Source organism: Platalea leucorodia (assembly GCF_965183815.1).
Source record: "Platalea leucorodia genome assembly, chromosome: 4".
NCBI lineage: Eukaryota > Metazoa > Chordata > Aves > Pelecaniformes > Threskiornithidae > Platalea > Platalea leucorodia.
The window spans coordinates 31495345-31514153 of NC_138826.1; the positions used below are offsets into that span (position 1 = coordinate 31495345).

General features: G+C 45.5%; 1 protein-coding gene across 1 annotated transcript; it reads right to left on the bottom strand.

Moving 5' to 3' along the window:
* Positions 1 to 1590: 1590 nt before the first annotated feature.
* Positions 1591 to 18058, bottom strand: SNCG (synuclein gamma; the record flags this gene model as incomplete). Its single annotated transcript, XM_082309709.1, has 5 exons — positions 1591 to 1653; positions 2799 to 2885; positions 11782 to 11909; positions 12803 to 12844; positions 17938 to 18058. The coding sequence occupies 5 exons, from the start codon at positions 18056 to 18058 to the stop codon at positions 1633 to 1635; spliced, it is 399 nt and encodes a 132-aa protein (XP_082165835.1). The 3' UTR covers positions 1591 to 1632.
* Between the last annotated feature and the right edge of the window lie 751 nt (positions 18059 to 18809).

Consider the following 18809-nt stretch of genomic DNA (forward strand, 5'->3'; position numbering starts at 1 on the left):
TTGTATCCCCATAAAGCAAAACTTTGGAACAGAGGGGTTTTTCCCTGTCTCTCTCTAGCGAGCACTAAGAATAGGCTCCAGCCTCCTGCTGCTGCACAGGAGTATCACAGCCCTTTATGCCCTCTTACCTTGGCCTCAATTTTAGTTATTCTGTTTAATTGGCAAGTTCTGCAAATGTTTTGCAGGAGATCAGAAAAGAGTATGCACATATCGGATACAACTTCCTTTGAGGGGCCTTGTTATCTCTGCTAGGGCTCTTCTGTTCCCTTTCCTTGTCGAGATCAAACATCCACTCTGGATGGAAATCCTGCGGTCTCTGCAAGGCAAAGCTTTGCGTGTATTGTTGATGGCGAGAGAGGCTGGTATCACACTTGCTGGATCCTTCCATGCTACAGCAAGACTTCCCTGTAATACCTTCCATAGTCATCATCATTATGCAGCTTAATGAAGATTAATGGTCTGATTTTTTAAGTAAATCTCTACAGTTTATACTGGCTTCTCGTGGGTTCATGGGTGCTCTGCCTGTAGGTGAATAAAAGACCCCATTTTTAGATCCATACTTACTGACGTGCTTTAAACTCATTCTTTGTTGTTTACAGCAACGAGCTTGTAGCAACGTTTTCCTGTTCTCTGCGTTTGTGAATGCGGAAGGTCTCTGCTGCTCTCACGCAGCAGCTTCTCTGCAGACGGACGGGCTGCCGTAGCCGGTACCAGCCCCGGCGTTCGCATCGCACCAGCAGTTCTCCTTTGGCCCCTGTTGTTGGACTCACGCATTTCACCGGAATTCTGCAGGCCCCTGCCAGCAGTAATGCAGTTTTGATCTGACATGTCAGTGCCCATCACGTTTCTCTAATTACCTTCTAGCCATTCATTACACCCAGAAGACATCAGGATAGAGTTTTCAAGCTCTGGTGTAAGCAGAATAAATAGAAAAGAACAAATGCTAATCGAGCTCAACGTGACTTTCATGTTCCTTTATAAAGCCTTCTTTTTTCCAATTCTGCCCTCTGCCCTTAAACATGGGGGGGGATACTTAAAAAGTGAAATCTCTGTTTTTCAGCCCTGAGAGACAGAAAGCTGGCCTAACTATGCTAGTGACTTCAGAAATACAATTTTTCATTTTTCCCCTTCTTTTACATTACGATCTAAGGCCCTTACAGTCCTGAGATCCTTGTATTTTAATACCACACTTTTACAGGAAGAGTTCATCCATTTGGAAGGATCAACATCTAAAATGTGCAAATAAAACTGGCAAAACAAAAAACTTGTTCGAACACTTTTTTATTAGTTAAAAAAAAAAAAAAATTCCACGATACCTAGAGATCCCAAGTGCCAGTGCAGATGGACGTGATACATGGATCAGTGAGTCTGACCAAAACACGCAAAGCGAGTGGGTCAGGAAGCCACGAGGGAGGTGGGGAGGGACACACACACCCTGGTACACGGCTGCACTTACTATCAGAGGAGCCTGGCTTACGTATATTGTACAATTGGCTTATGAGGGAGGTGAAAGACTACAGAGATGAATGCAGTTAGTCTGTGGAGAGCGGGGTTTTCCTGTTGTAGTGTCAGCTAATATTTCCATGTATGCTCTTGGAATGCTTTCTTTTGAGCTAGAAGTCCCTAAGTTGATTAATTGCCTTCATTTTCACCCTGTGAGAGAAGACAGACAGGAAAACAGTTAAATATTTCCAGTAGAAAACATATATAAATAAAATCAGGAGAAAAATCAATCCTGGTAGTGACTGCATAAAAACCCATAAACAACGTCATAACAATGACTGTATGTGGTGGAGAAAATAAATGAATTATCCCTTCCTTCTGGGAACCAGCCACACTCCCACCGTAACTCAGACCTCCGGAGAAAATGAGGGTGTGATTTCGCACGTGGTGGCAGTTGAGCTAACGCGGGGCCGGGCTGCCACCGGCAGGACTGTCCTGCTTTCTGCTGCCGGGTCTGCCTCCCGCCCCGACGCGCAGCCTGACATTAGCACTTGTGCAGCCATGAAGTCAGTCGGATTAGCAGGGTTCATTTTTGGGACGCGCAAGTGCTAGCACCAGCACCAGGGGGGCGATGGCTGGCAGAGGCTGGTAGGTGCAAGCTGAGACTTTTGGGAGCTTCAGGCACGGCGAAAACAGTCTGAGCTTCAGAGACGCTGAAAACTGGGGAGTGTGGGTGCATGCGGCACCGCAGGGCTTGCGGAGTGGGCAGCCAAAGGCCTTAGCACTGAAATTGTAAAGGAAATTCCATGTTGGGCAATAAGAGGTCGTCCTCCCAGAGACGGACATCTGATCCAGGGCTTCAAAAGGACATTGCAGGTAGAATAGATCAAAAATTAAAAGAACTACTTTAAATATAGAAAAATCTATACAAAAATCTAGCTTGTTATCTAAAAATCTGTAGAAAAATCTAACTTGTTAGCTAAAGCTCTTCTAAAGCATAGCTGCAACCAGGGAAAAGCTATTCCATGTGATGATAAAACCATAGGATAACATTAACTATTATATGCATATTTACATGCCGAAATTAAGCAGCAGTTTAGTCTGTCCGATCTCTCACTCATCGCAAATTCTTGGTCCCAAAAAAGGAAGCGGCAAGAATGAGAACCCATGAGCTCAGGTTTTGTCAAACAACTCCTGAAAACGGGAAGACTGCTGGGCTCCACGTGCAGCAGATCTATGATCACAGGAAGCAAAGGGGAAATGGTCCTGGGGAAAACCAGTAACCCAGACAAAGCCCACGCGCGGTCTCAAGAGCCTGGGGACGCAGGCCAGCCGTGGCTGTGGCATCACCTTACCTCTCCGCCGCCGCCTGTGCTTGCTGCTGGGGCCCCCTCTCCCGCCGCCCCCGGCTGCTCGGGCGGCTGCGGCGCAGCCAGGTCCTCCTGCCAAGTCACAAGCGAGATGTTTGTCCTTAACAGCACATGCAGAGTCATCACCCTAATCTCAGACTATTTGAGCAGACTGCACGAAATGGGTTTGAGCATTACACACGCGAATGAAATACCAGGTTTAATAGATGGCAAATATTGCTCAAAATCCATTTTTTGCGCAGTTTGTTAGAGCAGATGTCTACAAAAAAGCAATTCAATTTCTTACAGCCTCATTTAGGGTCTTTTTCATACAGAAAATCAGTTCTTTTTCTGAAGTTTTCTTTCCTGTTACTGAGACCAAACAGAGTTTTGACTCCTTCAGTGTGAAGGAACTTTGGAGCAACGAGTAAATTCACCTGGAGTAAGATAGATTATGCCTAACCTTTCTCTACATTATCTTACTTACCCTGAGCACTCATTGCATAGACTGATACTAATTTCATATATAGCAATATTGTGGTGGCATTAATGTCATGCCTCGGATAAAATTTCATTATCAAAGGATAAGCTTTCCTTTGTGTTTGAAGTCCAAGCATTTTTACAAGCACTTTGGGCTCTTTTAGCTACCTCCTCACACCTTTCAGCTACCTTCCTATTCAAAGAAGAGGAGAAAAGATTATATTACCAGGCAATTACTTCAATCACGATTTTGCCACATGGGAAAAGAAGGCAAAAATCCTGACCATAGTGGGTGTGCCCAGGAGAGGGACAGAAAGCAGAAATGCACCTTTGTGGAATCCGTCAGCAAGAGTGGGGGGAAGCAGAAATAGCGGGACCTCTATAGTCCAGCCCCAAATCATCAGGGAACTCTCCTAAAATTACAAAGCTTCTCTGTTCCCTTTGAGCGCACATGCTCAGCGGTATCCCTGAATTTTCACTCTCTTCTCCCACATGAAGTCAGGGCCACCGTAGAAGGAACCTGAGACACATATATTACGTAAAGGGAAAGTCAATCTTGCACGGAAGGGAGAGATATCATTTGAATTTCAATATTTTGGAAACATGAGGCCACCACTTTCCCTGGTGCCACTGTTGATGCAGTGCAAATCAAATGTCCCTGTCAAACCTACTGTAAACAGAACCTTATGCTCTGTGTGTTTTGGGGGACTCCACTCTTCATTTTCATGCGTGTCCTTATTTCCCTGTCCAGTCGCAACTGTTCTCATCAGTAGGAGAACACCCTTGCTGCTTTTGGGACTGAATTAGGGAAGAGGAGGTCGATGTGAAATAAAAAGGAAAAAATAGACATATTTCACCGAGTTATATAGATATAAGGTAGATCCCATGAAAATTTAAGCTGGAAATTGGACTTCAGATCCATTTTTGGCAGGAAGGGGAGCCTGGAGATGGAAGCACCACAACCTGGTTGTCCTGCCGTAGGCTTCCTGCTCTCCACGTAAGCTACCATAAGAGATCAATCCACCAAAGAAAAAAAATGGCCAAAATATTAGCCACAGCCCAGTACTGATGTCTGTCACAGCTCCCGGCATTCCCTTCACCTCCCTGATGAGAGTCAATTAGTTTGTTTATAGAGAGGGCCATGCACTGGGGGCATCTCCATAGGAAAAGCAGTGTGATTCCCCGCCGCCAAGAAACATGCCCTTAATTTGCATTGCATTGTTGGCTGAAACGATTCTTGCTAGCATCAGCCTGATCTGCGTTAAGCAAGCCCAGGTAACCTGACATCAAGTTGTGCACATCACAGAGACCAGTTTCTGGTCTCCAGTTCCTGGCGCAGCAGGGAGCTGAGGCTGCTGGGGACAGGGCACTGCTCTGATGGAGCCACTTAGCCACAGCCTTTCCGAAACGAGTGAGCTCTCCTGTTGTCAGCAAACAGAACTCACTGCTCTGAATTTATGGAGGCTGATCTGGCCTCAGGATCCAGCCTGCGGCTTTAAAACACTTTACATGCTATAGGGCCATATAAAACTGACTACACCTTATAACTCAACAGCGCACATTAGGTCAAAGCAGGTAAGTAGCCTCAAATTAAATATTGAAGCTTTACAAGCAGTTTTTTGGACTGTTAGGTGGAAAAAAAAGAAACCTGCAATGCAAGCCAATGACAATAGCTGTGACAGCAGGCGCTTCGTAGGTTTTTTGCAGGTAGGGTTACCAGCTGCTGTGTGAAATCGTGAAGGTGAATCAAAGGTGACTGCCTAAGGCACTGAGTGCGTTGGGAAAACTGGGGGACAGCTCACAGGAACAAAAAGACAAGTGCAGTGCGCCCCATCTTTCTACAGGGCATGACCACCTACTCTTCTTGTGGGCAGGGAGCTCAGCTCTGGTAGATGTGGAAACACTCATGGAAAAGGGGATCCCTTCCTCAGGACATTGCATCCAAGCATGATGGATGGGCTGAAGAATCCCTGTTCAGCTATTGTGCTGGTTATTGTATCCCTTAAAACATGCTCTCTGCCAAGACTCTGCTCCAGAATGATAAAAGTGACTCATCCACCTATTTTTAGAAAGGGAAGCATGTTTCTGGAGCGTGTTTCTAAACTGTGGTGGAGGAACCAGCACAATCGCAGGATGAAGAGGTGTCAGGCGTGTTAGGGATGTCGCCTCACAGCCTTTTTCTCTCGCGCTTCCCACCCCGCCCAGAGTAGTGAGCATGAGATGAGGAAGGGCTGCATTCTTTAGCTGGGCGTTAGCTGGCCGGGGATTTCGGTGACTAGTCAGGAAAACGATATACAGAGGAGGACCATGCGATGCAAGGGTCTTCACTTTGGATGAAGAGCCAGAAATTCCTGGGTACCCACCCCAGCTACGACACTGACTCATAGCGTGATGCTGGGCAAGAAAGCAAGGGTGAAAATCCAGCTTCTCTGGAGGTCAGCAGGAACTTTGCCATTACTTTCAGTGTTCATCTCCTCATTAAAAGGGATAAAATGTTCTAAGGGAAAGGCATGTTGCAACCATGAAGTAATTAGTAACGCTCCTCCTGCTCTTAAATGGCAAGCAGATTTTTTTTCTGCCTCAGAAATCATGTATTGTCTTAGAAAAAGTATTTAAAATTAAAAAAACGGATTTAGTTTCTTCTGGGTTGTTTTCTTCTATTTTTTTTTTTTTGGGGGGGGGTTGAATCTTTTTGGCTAGAGAAGAGAGAAAAATGAAGTAGTTTAACATAATAGTTAAATGAAACACAAGACCTTAGAACTCATGACGGGAATATTACACAAGTTTTTAAATATTTTTTTATATATAAATATATTTGTATATAGAATATATATATACACTCTAGAACATTTATATATATATAATAGGATATTTCAGTAAGGTTATGAAACAGTTACATATTCAGATATCACTAATGAAAAACTCAACAAATTAGGACCTGCCATTTATAAAAGTATTCCTGCGCAACGTTAAGAGGTCTTAAATAGAGCGTACTATAGGCTTCTGGGTTCAGATATTTTAATGTTTTTTAAAAATAGATTTTAAAAGTCCACAGATTTTGCAAAAAAAAAAAAATTACAATTTGATTCTTCAGATTTCTCAGTTTCACAGGTTCTATGAAATTCGCTTGTTCAGCTCAGTGACTGTGTTGCATGTTCCGCTAGCTGAGTCTATACGTGAAATGGAATTTATATTTTTATCCATATTATGTTACAGGCCAGCGGGTTTTTTTGCCATCCCCAAAAATTCTGAGATAAACCACCTTATCGGGATTATCTTCCTTATCTAACAGAGAAAGCATGCAGAGTCTAAATGTTGGATGCTGGAACATCACTCATCAAAAACTCAAAAATTCAGTGGCAAGCAAGATTTCTTTCTTTATTATTATTATTTTAAGGCTGTAAAACCAGAGAGGTTCACTGGCAACCTAATCTGCTACAAATTTAACAGCCCGCAATGGGACGTCAGTTGCATAAGGCAGAGAAAGGTTCAGCCTCCTGTAATGCTCTTGACCTTGGGCGTTGGAGCAAAAGCAATGCTACTTGGCAGTATCCCCAAACCACTCCCTTGTAAACCCTCAGGCAACCTGACAGGTCCTATGGACGGGCTGTCCTGGATGGCTTTCGGGCTGAATGTGCTCGGAGTGATGCTGACAGCTCTGACTAAGAGGTCAACCCACGATTAAAGTGAGTGGACCCACCGACAGGACAGACAGACAGGTGCGCGGGATTCCTGTCTTACCCTACAAATCCAGGTGGACTCTAGGGGTAGCTTTGTTTTCATCCAGCTTGCAGCCAGACTTTCTTAGGGTTTCCTGGGGCTGCCGATACAAATAATACATATTTAATAACGGTTACATTATTATCCTACGGGATTACTGGGGCACAGCCTCTAGCCATGAAGCACACACACAGTCCTGCAGACTTCAAGGCTTCATCAGTGCCACTAACTCAGCTATCCTGCATGTGAAAAATGTATGCCTGGATGCACTAATGAGACTGAGAGGTAAGCACAGAAAGGGTGCCTGTAGACAGAGTACCCCACGCCATGCTGCTTTTGCAGTCTCCCCTGCTCCATTGGAATGCTGAAGGATACCACCAGGATGAATCACTGCATCAGTGAAGTGCAGTGAAGCTTGAATACAAAGGATGAAGCTTGAATACAAAGGGGAAGAGTTTCAACTATTTATTCTACTTAATTGTAAGGCAGTTCAGCTGTTGATTTCCCTGCCCCTCCTGCTTAGCAGCTCTGCCTTCAGTGGCCTCTCAGATGCCCTTGGTTGCTCTCTCTTAAGTGGCACCCGCCCTGCCCAAACTAACTTAAACAGGGAGGTCACTCATCAGTTTCTGCTTCTGATTCCTTTGGTGTGACTGTCTTAGCGTCGGTGGCATCGCAGGGTTTAACTGCACCCAATTAAGGCCATGAACGTCAACTGTTTGTATTCAAAATGTGCAGCGGTTATGAAAGCGATAAGCTGCAGTACGGGTATGGTACACGTGTGCTAGATCAAGCGCTGAGAGAAACGATGTGATCCAACAAACGCACCCAGCGGTTGTACATAACTGACAACTGCTCAAATAATTAATGGAGTGAAATAACAAAAAGATCAAACCTAATTCAAAATGACAGAGCCGTGAACTGACAACTAAACCAAATAAAAACGGACAGGGCAAATAGATCTAAAGGGAAGCTCTAGGTGGAGGGCATGGGGAAACATCAGCTACTGGGGAAATTCCTTCAGTCCCCAAGGGACATTTTGTGAGTGTGTATGTGTGTGTGTGTACGTACATGCGCTTGTTCCCAACCACGTGGTGTCTGCAATGCAGCAAACTTTGTGCTGTGTCATGCAGACGAAGAATTAATCCTCTTCTAAGACAGGGATATCTAGTGGGTGGTTATCTCACTGAAATCCCTTAACATCCACCCCAGGGACTGGGATGGGTGCAGAGCCACAGACACAACACATTACTGATGGGTCTCATTCCTTTTCACACTAGAAAAATTGTGGAAGATTTATAGTCTTTTCACTTACGTATTTTTTACTTAATACTTAGAACCTCCTCCAAATCAGTCAATACTTTCTTGTACTCAGCTAGCAACGACCAGGCCTGTGCCAAAGCCCTACTAGGCGATGCCAATGCTACTCAAGGTTGCTCTCGACTGGTGCTTGGCACCCCTCCGTAGGCGTAAAGTTACTTCAGCCCCGTTTCCGCCTGCCTGGCTCTGAGTGCTCCTGCTGAGGACAGCAAGGAGCAGCAGGCTGCCAACTGCCCAACGTGTGTCCACGTTTCAGTGCCTGCCATGTTCCGCGAAGGGCTGGCTTCTTCCCCGTGGCCAAAGTTGCCATCTGATACACCCGCAGAGCTCAACCACCCCGCAGCTGCCACCCCGAGCAAAACTTAATCCAGAATCCTTAGAGTTCCCCACTCCTTGCTAGTATGTGCCTGGGCTGATCCCAGCTGTCAAGCACAGAGATTAAATGTCAACAAGCTCTCCGTAATTGATATTAATACTGGGAACGCTGAGCTGGGGACATGCCTCCTAGGCCACTCGACTCCCCAGATTCGAGTCATCCTGTAGCGCTGCTCAGTGCTTACCATGCATTTACGAAGATCCCCGGTGCTTTCAACAACCCCTCTATAAAGTCAGCAGGGAACAATACTGGAGACAGTTGAAAACAAAAAGCAAATTGTGCAACACAATAGGAGCAGATCTGGAGAGAAAACAGCTGGTGCCAAGAGCCCGGCACAACCCCTCGACTCCTTTCAGGGCCCTCCCTCCAGAGCAGCTTTGGCCCCGTGGCCATTGACCGTTAGCAGTTGGGATGCACTCGGAGCTCCATCTTCCGTGTCATTGCTATCCAAGAGGCATCTAGTGGATGCAACTGAAGTATGGTGAGTGAGAATGACTAGAAGATTTGCACTCCTAATGTAAGCTGAGGTAAAATGCTGGAGTAGGTAACCCCTTTCTCACAGGAACAAACATTTTTCTGAATTAATTTCTTCTGTGACTTCTTTTGCCTTGCTTTTCTCCTGTTCTCATTCTGTTGCCCACCTCTGCTATTTGGCATGACACCATGATATTGTATCCAAAGTAGTTTCCTGGCTCCCTCATTTAGCCTGCCCTTTGGCACGGGACACATCCCACTTTTTTATTTCTTGATCAATCCCCATTTTAACTCTAAGCAGGGAGACATTGACGGAAGATGCCAGAATGACAGTTCAGATGCTTAATGCTTTAACCCTCTGGAAAACTCACAGCTTTTGTATATTGCCTGCAGTCTGCATAACCCAGAACCATTACTAGGGTGAAGGAATCGCTGATTTTCTAAGTGACTGTTTGCACAAGGATGGAAACAGATGTCAACAGGTTTGAGCTGTGAAACTACAACCTGTAAGTTGTAGCTCATCAGTCTTTGAGGGAAGGCTCTCACTTAGGACAAAAGGGGAAGAGAATTGCTGCTGCTCAGTCCTTGCCAGAAAGGGAGACAGTTTGGTATCCACAGGACGGATTCCTGCCATCAGCAAATTCCTAGCTCTCCTGGGTCAACTACCCCGTGCCCGGTCAGTCAAAAGGTAGGAGGGGGTAGTCTGGCCCCACGGAATTAGGACTCACTGTTTGCACTCCTGCAGCCTAACTGCTGTTGCCTGTGGGAATAGAGATTAATCTTATCCCAAGGGCTTAGCAGAACTTCTGTATCTGCCCTTTTCACATGCTTTCAGGAGGACATTTTGCGTCACTCGTAGCTGCTGTTCTCCTCTTTTGTTAGGCTATTCTCTCAGGATTTATATGTGTGTAGAAGTTTTGTTTCACATCACAATGTGTTTATGTGCAGGTCAGGAAATTCATCAGCCAACTGTCTGAACAATTAAAACAATTTTGGCCAGCCTTGCTTTGATTCTGGGTTTGGGTTTGTTGTGACTCATCTAGCTCGTGTTGCTATCAATGCTATCGACCACAGCTCTCTAAAGAGGGGAAACGCAGCAGGGCTTACCAAAGAGCTGCCAAGTATTAGCCTCATGTACTGTACAAATGGTTGCTGTTTGTTACCACTCGGTGAAAGCATCTTCTCTAATGATCAACTTGGCCTTCACAGGGAGCTGTTCTGCTCCTTCACATGCCCCTTAATCCCCTCACTTGAAGCAACCCAGTTTGTCAAATTAGGCTGGAGGACAGAAGACGCCTTGTCTGAATCTGGCTTAATCCGTGCACAATTTGGGTCATGCGGCCTTTATCAGCAAGCGCTTGGTTGTTGTCAAAAACAGCCCGAAGCAGAGCAGGAGGGTCAGGCTCGCTGCCGGGACCGGGCTTTGCCTGAATTGCTGCTGCCCTCTGCTGCCTGCGATGCTGCCGGGGCCAAGGCTGGGCGCTGCGGCGAGGCCAAGCACTGAGCTCCCGCTCCTTCACACCCAGCGCACCCCAGAGCTCTGACTCCGGCCAGATGCTCACTGCAGCCTGGCCGTATTTCCACTCAAGTCCCTGGAAAAAATGCTTTTCTACACTCATAAGAAAACGTGGAGCCAGACTCTTGCCAGCAGTGCCCACTGACGGGACAAGATGCAATGGGCACAAATCAATTAACGTGTGTGGTGCTTTTGGCTGGGATAGAGTTAATTTTCTTCATGGTAGCTAGTATGGGGCTATGGTTTGGATTTGTGCTGCAAACAGTGTTGATAACACAGGGATGTTTTAGTTACTGCTGAGCAGTGCTTACACAGAGTCAAGGCCTTTCCTGCTTCTCACCCCACCCCACCAGCGAGGAGGCTGGGGGAGCACAAGAAGCTGGGAGGGGACACAGCTGGGACAGCTGACCCCAACTGACCAAAGGGCTGTTCCATACCTTATGACGTCATGCTCAGCGTATAAAGCTGGGAGAAGAAGGAGGAAGGGGGGGACGTTCAGAGTGATGGCATTTGTCTTCCCAGGTAACCGTTACGCATGATGGAGCCCTGCTTTCCTGGAGATGGCGAACACCTGCCTGCCGATGGCAAGTAGCGAATGAATTCCTTGTTTTGCTTCGCTTGCACACATCGCTTTTGCTTTACCTATTAAACTGTCTTTATATCAACCCATGAGTTTTCTCACTTTTACCCTTCTGATTCTCTCCCCCATCCCACGAGGGGGGAGTGAGCGAGGGGCTGTGTGGTGCTTAGTTGCCAGCTGGGGTTAAACCATGACAATGCATCCATCTGAACACAAGAAATCACTGCTTTTTTTCCTGTGAGGGTGGTCAAATGCTGACACAGGTTGCCCAGGGATATTGTTCAGTCTCTATCCATGGAGATACTCAAAACCCAGCTGGACACGGTTCTGGACAAGCTGCTCTCATTGACCCTAAGGGGGTTGGACTAGATGATCCCAAGAGGTCCCTTCCAAACTAAATGATTCTGTGATTACATATTAAGCATTATATAATAATGTTAAGCATTATATAAAAGCAGATATTGCTGAAAAGTGTTAGCCAAAGACAGCTCTTCCGTCCTGCACATCACCAAAAAACCAAACATACCTTTTTTACAACTCCTGTACTGGCCACGATGGTCTCTGCTCCTTCTACAGTCCTGTTTGCCACTGTGTTCACGCTGGCTACTACAGCTTCTCCCACCACATTGGCCTGCTCTTTGGTCTTCTCAGCAACTGGGATTTCAACAAAAGCAGAAAGTCAATGAGCTAGGTGCTGCCAAAAGGCTGCCAAATTCACTGGGACAATAAAATGGTTGCATCAAGGTAAGAGAAGAAATCGGCCCTGGTACAGTCCTTATTTGGATTTTTTATGAGATCATGTCTGAATTTAGATCATGCACATGTACAGACAGGGTTTCGTCTGACTCAAAATCCTGCTCAGAGAGCAACACTGCAGCCTGTCAGTCATTGTGGGCAACTGGAGAATGAAAAATTCACTGTAAGATACTAAGAGACAATTGTGCAAATAAGGTATTTTGCATTACAGGCTGCATATGATCTCTCTCTGGGCACCTTCTGTTTGATTTAATACACCTGAGTAGCAAAAAAAAAAAAAAAAAAAAAAAAAAAGGTAATTTAGTCATGAAATTCTCCAGGGAAAGGATCCATTCATCTCTCTTCAAGGCAGTTCAGAAGGCTGCCCAGCCTTGGAGCTTGGGATACCTAGAAAGATCCCTTCGGGTCCCTGACTCTGTGACTGCCTGACAGGAGTCTCCCAAAGACCACAGTTTTGGCCCGACAGGAACTGATGCAAGCAAATCCCCTCTGCATGCTGGGCAGCACGCTTGGCATTGTGAAATGTCTAAATTACTGTGAATCATCCGAGTCTGCCAAGTGACATTTGTTAGATTTTTTTGACCTGCTCTACTGATTAAATATTTTCTCCCATCCACATGCACTGCAAATGCCAGACCCTGAACCATCGCTCCTGGCAAGCATCCTCCATTCATCAAATGGAAGGTCAGTGGTGTCCCCTAGAGACCTGCCATCTGGCAGGAACGATGGCCCTATCAAGGTCCAGCAACACATCACAGATTTCCATATCCCTCTCAGGGCTGTGCTCTTACCTGAGGTCACACTTTGCACTACTCCTTCCTTGGTTTTGGTACCTGTGAAAGGAAACACACAGTCCATCAGTGCTACCTGGCAAAGAACCCTCTGGTTTTTGGACATGGGTGGCTTTCTGTTCTTACTAGGTGCGGTGGGGAGCCGCGGTGCTGCCGGCACCTCCTGCTAAGACACAAGCCTTTTGTAGAGCTGGCAGATGGGACCAGCTTCCTTCCTCAGTGAAGTCAAGGAGTACCTTTGTGTTGGGAGTTGGATAACTTCAACTACAAATTGTCTGGAGATGCCTAGACCTGAAAAATCCTGATTACAGCATACTGATGTAGGAAAAATTGTCCCCAAAATATTTCCAAAATGAAAAGAACAGTTGAGTGGAGGTAAATGAATGTTAAGCTAATTGTGAAAATGAATGTTTATTAAGTGACCTGGTGAAATCTCACCTACTTCAGTCTTTCAAGTCGTGGAGTCCCACATGTGACTCTCCCCTGCCTTTCAGCAGGTTACTTAGCTGCAGTGGTCATTTAAAGCTTCATCCTACACCTCTAATAAAGACTGTGGAGAAACTTGAGGCTGAATTTACAGAACAACCACCCTCCTACTACATACCTACTTACTAGATTCCCATTTTGGTGCCTCAGCCTAGGCTGTAAGTGCCTGCTCGCAGCGATACACAGAATGCAGATGTTTTTATCTGAAATTACGAAAGTACACCACATGTATGCTTGCATTGTAATTTATCTTGCCGTTTTCAAGGCAGAAAAGCTAACAGGATGTGAGGGCATTCAGTTTACAACACAACTAGCCCTTAAGGAATAATTAGTCTCTGCGGTTTTCCTCCAAGCTTGAAGTGATCTGCTATACATCCCTTCTGTTTGTATACTGCAGCACGTATGTAAAATCATATGGTAGATGAGCAGCCCCCACAGTAACTAGATGCTTTTTCACATTACAAAAATAAGGGATCGAATTTATCTCTGTTGGAAGTTAAATAAACACGTGCTAAAAGGTTCCACTGGTCCCACTTTACTGTATTTTGTAAATCATCTGCACCTATACAGGCTCTTTTCAACTTTCCCATGCTGATACAACAAAAGGATTTTTATGGCCAACTGTCAAAATGATAGAAAGAGAGAGTCAGGCAGATCTTTAACTCCAGAGGTACTGGAGCATCCATGGGTGTGGCAGGAGAAGTCAGCTACAAATCACATCTCGTTCTCATTAACGGCCTGAAAAGCAAAACAGGTGCATTGCCCTGATAACAGACCCAGCCCAGCTCTGTTCTGCCTGATACACGTTATGTATTATTGAATGTAATTCTCAATTGTTGATTTATTTTGGTGGCTGTAATGGTTGCCTGGGGCAGAACAAAGCTGTTCTGCTACGATATGCCCTCAACATTTCTCTCCACCCTCCCAAACTGCGTTAAAACTGAAGAGATGAAATCTTTGTAGTTTATACTTGTTACTGCTGTAAATTGCAGTTCCTAATAATGCATATAATACATGCATATGGTACTGCTGTAAACTGGATTTAATAATGACGCCCATGATATACAAATGTGTACAGAAGCACAGCAGTGAGCAGAGCAGATGCAAATCTTAAGCCATGAACGTGAGCTCCTGAACGGGCCAAATGCACACAGTTCAATCCAGACGCCGTCCAGCTTCAGTTTCCCTCCCAGTGCCATTCCAGTAAAAGACTGCCACAATATTAATTTGACATACAAGGTCTTTTCACATCAGACACAGATGTCCAAGTTTAGCCCTTCTTTGCTGTTTTTTGGTCAAAGAGCAGTTGTTAGGTAAGCAAAGTATATAATTTGCTGTACTAGCCTTGCATAGGTTTCAGTTTTGCAGTAAACATGCTTAGTGAGACAAGAGCTGTATTTCTGTATATTTTTTTACCAGACTTTTGATTTAAGACGACTATCTGGGCTCGATTCTTTTGCAGGGGGAGGGAGTGGGGGGGTGCCATATTTTCTGACGCAAAATAATTCCAGAAAGGAGGGATGCAGGTAAAAGAAAAATACCCAAAACCATTTCATGACAGAAGCAATGGCAGTGGGAAGAGAGCTGGGGAGAGCTTGCCTCATCTTCCTAACCCAGTCTCCTGACCACACCCAATGACTCAGGCTCAGCATCCATTATGCACCACATGAAATCTGACCTTGCCAGCAACCAGCATCTGTTGAATCCGAAAGCAATCACCTGATGCTCAATCTCATTTCACTCATTAGTCCTTGCCTGCAGCTTGTGTACACAGAATTAAAAGTTCATGCATCCGGCCTCTTCTGAGTGCTGTGAGTCATCTGCAAGAGCTTTGGTATGGCAAGGGTGCGACTGAGGTGGTGGAGCGCTGTGCAGTGGGAAAGGAGTTGTTGTAGAAAAGGATATCATGATGTGCTGCAAGTCCTGCAGGAGTTCGTGCTGGGGTCACTGCGTTTAAGTAGAGCTTGGTGTGTTGGGGCTTTCTGCGACATACGTGATTGAAAGATGCTCTCGAAAACTAGAAGTGCATTTTTCATTGAGGCTTCCTGAATTATAGTATTAAACAGTACCTTATACTCAAAACTCTGATGCAGCTTTGCATTAACTTCATTAATTAACTTCAGCATCACTTATCCCCCTATTTAAGCCAAATAAAAAAGCCCACTGAATCAACTTCTGGATACAAATTAACTGCGCAAGAATCCACAGCCACTTCGGTATACCCAGAGGCTATTAGAATTTGGAGAGCAGACTGTGGTTTTACTAAGAGCAAAGGTGGCCCATGCTACAGGATTTCTCTCTCTTTTCGTGCACCCTCTTCTCTACCCTACACATTCAGCAAGCCACGCAACAGGGCAGGAGCACCCCACGCTCCTAGTGACTCCCCTGGCAATGGCAGCATCTCTAACCAGCCTAGCTGTGAACCGCATTGCAGTGCTAGCACAGGAGGGAGGCACCTCGGGCTCTGGCATGGGTGGTGGGAACTGGACCTGCGTGGCTCAGAGAGGAGGGAATGAGGTGGCTGCAGAGCCCCGATGACATCCGCTCCGGGCGGATGCCTCTGAATGAGCATTTTTTTCTCTTGGGGCAGCAGCAAGTGACTCACCAGATGTGGTGGTTGTGCCCAGACGTCTGGAATCCTCCTTGGAGAGTCAGTGATGAGTTAACACAAACCTCAATAAAAGTCATGGATCTACTTAATCTATCCTAGGCATTGGGGTTCAATCCCCTTTCGCCCCTTCCTGACTTTCTGAAAAGACCCTCAAGCTTTTATACAAGTAGTATTTTCTCCTAGCATCCAAAAATTCAGGTTGCATCACATCACACTCCAGACCAAGCTGCTAGGATAGGACTCTGCAAAGGAAGGAGCAAAGAAGGAAGAGTTCAGGTCTCTGATTAACCCTTCATGTGTCACAGAGTGAGAAAAGGTGGCACAGACAACATACTAATCACTCCAGTTTTAATTGATATACCTGGTCTCCACCTTCTCTATTTACAAATCAGTTCTCTGAGCTAATCAGCATCTGGCCTTTACTTTTCCTGCCTGTGAAAGACTGAATATTCCCCAAAGGGCTGAGCATCCCCTGGGATGCAACAGGAACTGAATCAGCCCCAAGGCAAAGCACTATCCAGTGCGTGACAGGGCAGGAATTGGTGGTATACCAAAAAACCCAACAAACCAAAACAAAAAAAGAGAAGGAGAAAGCACTTTATCTTCACCTTGATCCTCATTTGATCCTCATTCAGAGATTTAGGTTTTAAGAAGGCTTTTAGAAAACTTTATGGGAAAGGTTAGAACCTCATGAGCAGACTCTGTACCTCATGGCTGTGCAGAAATGAAAAACAGGTCACAGTATGGAGACTTACAACGTGACTGAACAGAGATGTGAGGAATTATGTACAAAAATTGGGAATAATCCTTTCTGACATCGCTCAAATCAGGAAGCAGCCGGAGCAGTGGGGATGCCACAATGTGACACCTAGATGTGTCGTTTTACAGGCTGGTGTTTCAGTTACTGTGGTTAGTTTAATTATTTACAGGGATGCTGTTTACCTTCTATCTTGTGAGTCAGCTTCACATTGAAATGTGAACCGTTACATACGTTCATTCACAGTATGCCAATAGTTGAGTGTTTAAAATTTCAGGAAGAAGACATTACCAGATCTGCTACACAAAATTTGTAATTCCTTTGTAATTTACAAATATATATCACTAGCTATTGTCAATATAACTGTTTTAAATATAGTAGCTACATACAGCTGTGGATGTTGCAGCATGACAGCAGGAAGAGTCTGCATGTAAAATTACCTACTAAAAAAAACCCCCTCATTCCCACATCTAGCAAACATAAAAAGCTGTGTGAGGTGCAGTAATCAGCACCGAGGTAATCAGTCTTGGGAACCTAAGACTTCATAGATTTTATAGTATCTGGACTATCTGACCATCCAGCCATATAATTATATGCGCTAGATAGTGGAGATAGTGGCTTTCGAGGGTGACCTTGAAGGGGAGGTTTCTGAAACAGCACGTTAACTGTGAGAGAGGTCTCTAGCAGGGCATCAGGTGTGCTGTTTTCCAGATCCTATCCTTTAGGCAAAATGAATTTGGGTGTCTCTTGTAAAGCAAGGTTAACGTGCGCATGCAGAACAAAACAGGTCAGTGAATAGGAGAAGGATTGGAGGATAAAACAGTATGTTTGTGGGGAAACAGATGCATCCTGCAATCCCTACTTAATAACGCTGCTGGGTCCTCTCAAGGACCTCATCAGCGCGTCTCTCGCAGCATGGAGGCGAGGTGGAGATCAGCAGTGCTTGGCTGCCTGGAGAGTGAGTGACTCGCCCTGCAAACAACCAGTGAATAACAGAAACCTTCCACCTGGGCATATGCTCCTTAGCATTGTGTTAGTGCTGCCTCCCCTGAAGTAGTGGCTGGTTTTACGTCTAATTTGCAGTTGGGGACACTGAGGCATGGGGAGGATGTTTCACGCCAGGCTTACACAGCCACTCTGTGACAGAGCTGAGGGTGTTATCCAGACCTCCTGCTGTTCACTCCCAAGCTTTAGCCACAATATAAATTCCCCAGACTTTCTTAGAGACAATCTATGTGGCAGTTCATGCTCAAATGTAGATTGAAAATAGTTCTCTCTTACCTACATACATCACCCCTTCTTTAGTCTTCTCTGCAGCTTCCGTCACTCCCTGCTTGGTCTTTTCTGCAGCAGCCACCACACCTTCTTTAGCGATGGAGAAACCTTTCTTAAAGACATCCATTCTTGTTGCTTGCTAGGGTATGACCTGGATGATCTGAGTGAGGGACAGCAGCAAAAAGCAGCTCAAGACCAGGACTGCAATATGCAGCCTTACCCTTGGTGGATACTCTGTTTCTCTGCCAGTCTCTGTCTTTGCTCTTACTCCTCTGCTGGATGAAGGCAGTGTGGCAAACCTCACAGCCTTTACCGGCTCTTATTGATGAAGTGCGCTGCAGCGTAGCCAATGCCTGTGAACAGCTGATACTGAAATATTAATGATATGGATCTGCTTGGGAAGATTTAAGAAGGGAGGGGGAGAGGAGGAAAAGGAGGACATCAGTAGGTAAGCGACTGTCTGGAAAATTTCCAGACAAATAAAGCTTTTAAAATATGCTGCAATGCTCTCACTCAAGGATACTCTCAAGTGAGGAGGGAGACTTTGTAACTGAAGAGCTGAGTTCCTGAAAGGGCATCTCCCCAGGGCTGCAGCAGGAGGCACACACAAGCTCTCCTGGGCTCCCAGAGGCTGGAGAGCACGTAAAGCTGGTAGCATTTGTAGCAAACAAACATGGTCAAGGTTTCTTGATCTGGCAGTTACCAGAACCCATCCTGCACAAAACCATAACAAGAACATTATTTCTAGTAAATACTGAGAGAAAAAGGGAACCAGCTAGAGCTTGGTGCCTAAGCGAAGGGAGCTGGAAGTCCCACTTGCCATGTTTGTCAAGTCTGAAGTTGGCCCCTCAAGGCATTTAGTATAAATTATGGGCTTT